General features: G+C 44.1%; 2 protein-coding genes across 2 annotated transcripts; both read left to right on the forward strand.

Moving 5' to 3' along the window:
• The first annotated feature begins 1,487 nt into the window (after positions 1-1,487).
• Positions 1,488-2,909, forward strand: LOC134457479 (uncharacterized). Its single transcript, XM_063209487.1, has 2 exons — positions 1,488-2,512; positions 2,850-2,909. Exons 1-2 carry the CDS (start codon positions 1,634-1,636, stop codon positions 2,907-2,909), a joined length of 939 nt encoding a protein of 312 aa, XP_063065557.1. The 5' UTR covers positions 1,488-1,633.
• On the forward strand, positions 2,692-5,931 carry LOC134456308 (uncharacterized protein K02A2.6-like). The gene has a single exon (XM_063207678.1). It carries the CDS (start codon positions 2,912-2,914, stop codon positions 5,654-5,656), a length of 2,745 nt encoding a protein of 914 aa, XP_063063748.1. The 5' UTR covers positions 2,692-2,911; the 3' UTR covers positions 5,657-5,931.
• Positions 5,932-7,365: the final 1,434 nt, after the last annotated feature.

The following is a 7,365-nucleotide window of genomic DNA, read 5'->3' on the forward strand; positions in this document are numbered from 1 at the left end:
CTGTGATTTTGTTCCGCTCCATTTTAAGATTAGTCAAAATACCAAAAAAGATTCAGATTTTTAGGAAACATGAGTGATGGAATCTGCCTTCATAAAAACAGTTGGAATTGTTCCAGCCCATTGCTCCTAATTCCAGGCTGTAACTGTGTATGTGAGAAGGAGAGTATTTCAGTGAGGCTTGTTGTAAGACAGACTTTTGGAAGGAGTCCAGCTCCAACTGAGCCCCCATTTTTAGCAGCAGGTCTCCTGCGAAGCCTTGTAGAGAGCAAAGGTGTGAGTGTCAGTGTAGAGCAATTTGGTTTGAGAGAGAGCAGGTGCAGCGTGACTAAGCCCTTCCCATCACAAACACACACACACACAGCATCTGGCCTCTGTGCTCCCTGAGGCTCAGGAAAGCAGTGGCACTGAGAGTCAGCCAGTGATGCTACAGACAGTGAATTTTGCATGAACAACTAGAAAAGTGTTAAACTTTAATACATTTGCTTTAATTGCAGAATGACAATGAAATGACCCTGATGAAGGCATAATCCAAACACTTGTATATATATATAATAGCATGACATTCTGAGTGTGCGACAACAACTGTTATCTTTTTTTCATTATTATTATTATTTATACTTTTATGCCTTTATTTGACAGGACAATCAAAGATGGTGACAGGTAGCGAATGGGACAGAGAGACGGGAGGATCGGGAAATGACCCTGGCCGGACTCGGACTGGGTCCCCTGGGCATGCAAGTGTGGGGGGCCTAGCGCGTTGTACCACAGCACCCCCCCCTCCCATAACTGAAAGTAATAATTTGACTGGCATATCATATGCACCTCACATGCATAGTGTGCGTTTGCCACATCTGAAGAAAAGACCTGATTGGCCAAGTTTTAATACTAAAGACTACTGTGTAATATTGTAGTAGTATAGTCAAAAGCAGCTTATCAGAACCCATGTTGAAGGTGACAGCTTTGAGTGTATGTCTGTTGACATCGATCTCTGCAAGAAAGTGCATTGTTTGGAGACAGCAATGAGAAATGTATCTGGTCAACTTCAGTGCAGTAAATGCAGTGTCTTGTCTACTGATTTTGACTTTCAAATAGTGAAATTAATATGGCACACTTGTACACCCCAGTGGTTTTGTATGCACAGTACGTGCAATAGAAATAAAACATTTTTTAGTCTGCTACACAACTTAATAAGTTAAAACAGTCAAAATAATATTGATATGTTCTACGCAAATGAGATATTGTAATGATAGTGGAATGTTATTGTAGTATCCTGAGTAATTTAATATGTAGTACTACCCCGTGCCACAAGAGGGATAACTTACCCATTGTCACCTATACAATACATATAGACCGGAACGGGTACTGATTAGCCATGGATTAGACATTAGACAGACAAGACACATGTTGTATAGTTGTGCTAGTGTGTACAATAAAGAAGCATAAAAGGACATGCTTTGGACGGACATTATGATTTATAATTATTAGTACACGTTATCACATATTGGCGACGAGGATATCTGGAAGAAAATGACAAGCGTTTGACGGAGGATGACGGTGGATTGAGGTCGAGTGGCGAAAGACGAAAAAGTGCTAACAAAAGGGTGGACACAGGACCGGAGCACGTGAAACGAAGATGAATGTGACGGTAGGGAATCTGTCAGCATTTGACTCGAAGGAGCAGACTTGGGAAGAGTACTGCGAGATTCTGGATCAGTTTTTCGAAGCTAATGGCATTGATGATGGAGATAAGCAAAGAGCTGTCCTCATTAGCGTTGTGGGACCAGCCACATACAAGCTCATACGGAACTTGGTGAGTCCAGATAAGCCCAGCACTAAAACGTATGACCAAATAGTAACCATAATGAAAGACCACTTCGATCCCAAGCCAAGCGAGATTGTACAGCGATACAAATTTGACTCTCGTGTCCGTCAGCCTAGTGAAACTGTGAGTGCATATGTAGCCGAGCTGAGACGACTAGCTCATGATTGTAACTTTGGCACTACACTGCAGCAAATGTTACGAGATCGCCTCGTTTGCGGCATCAATGATGATCGGATTCAAAGGCGTTTATTGTCCGAACCAGATTTAACGTTCGAGAAGGCATTCGAAATGGCCGTAGCCTCCGAGACTGCCAGTAAGAATGTGCAAGACCTTCACGCCAAAGCACCGTTGGCTTGCAACAGCGTAAAAACGGAGGGAAAGGAGAGAAAGGGTGATTGGAAAAAGAAAGAGTGCTACAGATGCCACGGAAAGCAACACAGTGCTGCCGAGTGTAAATTTAAAGAAGCAAAGTGTCACGCTTGTGGAAAAGTAGGGCACATCGCCAAAGCTTGTCGAAATAAAAATAAAGGGAGCTCGCGCACAGATGAAAAGAAACCAATCAGAGAAGAGCGGCGCGCACGCCCACAGAAAGCACACAAGGTGCGTGAGAGGGAAAAGGATGATAGTTCATCAGAGCAGGAAGAAACATACTTGTTAGCTTGCATTAAAACAGAAACCTCAATCAGGAGAGTTAAGCCATTTGAAGTAAAAATGGAAGTGAACAGGAAGAAAGTAAACTTTGAGATTGACACTGGATGTAATGTGAGTGTAATGAATGAAACAAAATTCACTGAAATGTGGGAAGAGAGCAAGCGCCCACAACTGAAAGAAACCAAGCTTACACTGAAATCTTACACTGGAGAGAAAATTAAAGTTGTAGGAGTAGCAGATGTGGAAGTGATCTATGGCCAGCAAGTGAAAACATTGCCCCTAGTGGTAGTGAAGGGTACTGGACCTAGTTTGCTAGGAAGAGCATGGCTGGAAACACTGAAGCTGAAGTGGGATGAAATCAAACATGTGAGAACAGAGACACAAGGGCTACAGCAAGTACTTTCAAAGCATGAAGATGTTTTTAAAGAAGAGCTAGGCATGTTAAAAGGCATGAAAGCAACAATTCGAGTGTCAGCTGAAGCTAGTCCCAAGTTCTACAGACCCCGCTCAGTTCCGTATGCCATGAGAGCAAAAGTTGAAGAGGAGCTCGAGAGACTGCAGAGAGAGGGCATCATAACACCAGTAAAGTATGCTGAGTGGGCTGCACCCATCGTACCTGTCCTGAAGCCGGATGGCTCTGTCAGGATCTGCGGCGATTACAAATTAACTGTCAACAATGCCTCATCTCTAGAGCAATACCCCATTCCCCGAGTGGAAGATTTGTTCAATACACTAGCAGGAGGGAAACAGTATTCCAAGTTAGATTTAAGTCATGCTTATCAGCAGATTGTGATGGATGAAGAGTCCAAGAAATACTTAACAGTTAACACACATCGTGGCCTGTTCACCTACAATAGGCTTGCCTTTGGAGTGTCATCTGCTCCAGCAATTTTCCAGAGAACCATGGAAAGCTTGCTACAGGGCTTGCCTAGAGTAGCGGTGTATTTAGATGACATCCTTTTGACTGGGAAAGATGAAGCTGAGCATCTAAGCACGCTGGACGAGGTACTGAGGAGATTGAAGGAAGCCGGATTGCGACTTCACAGACGCAAGTGTGCATTCCTAAGGAACGAGGTGGAGTACTTAGGTCACATTATCAATGCGGAAGGCCTGCACCCAGTGCAAAGCAAGGTGAGAGCAATTGAAGAGGCTCCACAGCCAACCACAGTGACTGAATTGAAAGCTTACCTTGGTCTACTGAATTATTATAACAAGTTTCTCCCTAACCTAGCCACACGCTTAGCTCCGCTCCACCAGTTACTGAGAAAAGAGTCCCAGTGGACCTGGAACAAAGAGCAGGAGGATGCTTTTCGATTGTCAAAGCAGATGCTGAAATCAGCCAAAGTCCTGAGTCACTATTCAGCAGACAGAGAATTGGTACTCGCATGCGACGCCTCACCATACGGAGTAGGTGCCGTATTGTCCCATATCATGGAAGATGGCAGTGAGAAACCCCTAGGTTTTATGTCACGCACGCTGACACCAGCCGAGAAGCGATACTCGCAACTGGATAAAGAGGGCTTAGCCATCATGTTCGGAATAAAAAGATTCCACAAATACATCTACGGACGAATGTTCACAATCAGCACTGACCACAAACCGCTGATATCGCTTTTCCATGAGAAGAAGCCAGTTCCTCAAATGTGTTCGCCGAGAGTGCAACGTTGGGCAACCCTGCTACGAGCGTATGAATACAAAATCCTTTACAAACCAGGAAAAGACCATGGAAACGCAGATGGACTGAGCAGGTTGCCTCTGCCACACACAGAGGAAGAGGATGACAACGAACAAGTCCTTATGCTGGATGTGATGGAAGATCCGCCTATCACCACAGCTCAGGTGAAACAGTGGACAGCCAAAGACCAGACACTGTCACAAGTGTTACTCTGGTGCCTGAAAGGATGGCCAAAGGTGGTGGATACAGAATTCAGACCCTACAGTAAGAGAAAGCTAGAACTGAGTGTGAAAGATGGATGTGTTCTATGGGGGTCGAGAGTTGTGATTCCGAAGAAAGGAAGGAAAATCATACTGAAACAACTGCATTCCACACACCCAGGCATGTCCAGGATGAAAGGCTTAGCACGCTCATACGTGTGGTGGCCAGGAATGGATTCTGAAGTTGAGGGGGAAGTTCAGTCCTGCCTCACCTGCGGAGAAAACATGAAGTGTCCTGCAGGGGCGCCGCTTCATCCTTGGGAGTGGCCTGAAACGCCCTGGAGCAGACTGCATATCGATTATGCAGGTCCCTTCCTTGGAAAGATGTTCCTGATCATTGTCGATGCACATTCCAAATGGATTGATGTATACCAAACAAACAGTGCAACAAGTCAGGTGACTATTGAGAAGCTAAGACAGTGCTTTAGTACACATGGTCTACCCCAGACTTTAGTATCTGACAACGGAACATGCTTTACAAGCCAAGAGTTTGAAACATTCCTGAAACAGAATGGAATACAGCACAAAACATCCGCACCTTTCCACCCTGCCTCCAACGGTCTCGCGGAAAGAGCTGTTCAAACATTCAAACAGGGAATCAAGAAAATTAAAGGAGATACACTGGAAACAAAAATAGCCAGATTTCTGTTCAACTACAGAATTACACCACAAAGTACAACTGGCTTGTCTCCCGCTGAAATGCTCATGCAGAGAAGACTTCGTTCCACACTTGATCTTCTGCTGCCTGATGTGAAGTCAAAGATTCGTAAGAAACAACTCAAACAAAAAGAACATCATGACGCACACAGCAAGTGGAGAAGTTTCGCATCTGGAGATGATGTATACGTGCGTAACTACAGCCATGGTCCCAAGTGGATACCAGCAGTAGTCGATGAGAACACTGGACCTGTATCCTATACAGTACAGACAGGAGATGGACGCGTGATGAGACGTCACGTCGACCAGATTCGCAAGCGTCACGCATCATCAACTGACATGTCCAGTCCTGAGGAGAGAGGAGAGCCTGACAGCCTGCAGTTGCCAGCGCCAGCAGTGGAGTTCGTGCCTGCAGACCCGGTCGTTCCAACTTCAGTAGGAGGGGAAGTGACTGAGCAGCCTGCTGAGTCAGCCCAGGTTCCTCCGCCAGCTGAACATTTGCCAGAGACAGGAGTTCAACAGACACCTGTGCTGCGTAGATCTGCGCGCACCAGACAGGCTCCTGCTCATCTGAGAGACTTTACTAGTTAGAAGTGTAATCCCTCAAGAAAGAGTCAGAATACGCTCTGGGATATACACTGGAAGGCTTGGCAGTCTACCCAACCTTCCTAGTTAGAAAAAAACAAAACAAAAAAAGACATTGTAAACAAACATTGCCTTAAGAGTTTTTTGAGTTAATTGTTTGCATTTGAACTTTAACCTTTTAAGAGAAGTAAAGTAACAGAGTTTAGTTATTTTAAGATATTCTAAGTTGTTATTGACATTGAATATGTAATTTCACTATTATAGCCAAAGTAAGGTTAAGGTGAAGGTGACATAGTAATAGTGTTATAGTTTAATTTCACTGAAGTGCTTTAAACTTAAGAGGGGAGGGATGTAGTATCCTGAGTAATTTAATATGTAGTACTACCCCGTGCCACAAGAGGGATAACTTACCCATTGTCACCTATACAATACATATAGACCGGAACATAAGGTAACTGATTAGCCATGGATTAGACATTAGACATACAAGACACATGTTGTATAGTTGTGCTAGTGTGTACAATAAAGAAGCATAAAAGGACATGCTTTGGACGGACATTATGATTTATAATTATTAGTACACGTTATCACAGTTGTGCATACGGCGTAACCAGGATGGTGAAGCATCTGATGCTGAGGTGGTGGTATGGGGGACGCCCCTGGTGAAATTTTGTTTAGAGCCCCATAAAGGTTTGAGCCAACTCTATACTTTCAATTCCTGTTCTGCTGCCGTGGCTCAAATGGTTGGGCACTTCAGTACACCGGGGAAACCTGGTTGGATTCTGGCCTGAGGTCATTTCCCAATCCTCCCCCTTCTCTCTCTACCACTCACTTCCTGTCAGCATCTCATAATCCTGACAATAAAGGCATACAAATCCCCTAAAATGTATTTGATTAAAAGCCTTTTCAATGAGTAGTGCGGTGTTTCCCTGGCAGAACGATGCATTATGAGCTGTTGTTACCAAAATGTCAGTAACCATGTCTTGATCTATTCCATAGACTACATCATTATAACATAAAATAAAATAATGTAGCTACTAATATCATTTTAAGGCTGTTATAGTTGAGCTTTTCAGCAAACATGTCCGATGTGAAAACATAGGACTAAATGAATATCACAAGACCAGAGTTCACTTTGACGGTTATTTCATCAAACTTTCCAAATTTGATCAAAATCATGTTCTGTTCTTTGTTTTTGTTCCAACTTTTACCACACAACACGTACTGTCCATGATGAAAGGTCTTTACCCGTGACACAGTGGTTAACCTTGGAGATGTGTCTGACAACAAGCAATCAAAACTTTCATCACCTTCCACTCACAAGAGGTTATCTCCCAATCTTCCACTGTGCACAGTGGTGCGCATGTCACCAAGTGTGTGTGTGTGTGTGTGTGTGTGTGTGTGTGTGTGTGTGTGTGTGCGCGTGCGTGCCCGTGTGAATGTGTGTGTGTGTGTGTGATAGGCTACTAGAGGACAAGTGAATGCTTTGCTCCTTCCAATTTCATACAGCGTTTTAGCTGCTCTGAGCATGAAATAAGGTGGCAAGTAGAACTGGGAGCATCCCTTCTTCTCCAGGGATTAGCTGGCAAAACTCTGTGTTGAATGTGGCCTGTAGCCTAGGTCGAGGGCCAGACTGTGTCTGACCCATGTCATTCCTGCTAAATGTGAACATTCACAAAACCAGTGGACATTGGACATACAATTATAAATGCTTG

Source organism: Engraulis encrasicolus, chromosome 10 (genome assembly GCF_034702125.1).
Source record: "Engraulis encrasicolus isolate BLACKSEA-1 chromosome 10, IST_EnEncr_1.0, whole genome shotgun sequence".
NCBI lineage: Eukaryota > Metazoa > Chordata > Actinopteri > Clupeiformes > Engraulidae > Engraulis > Engraulis encrasicolus.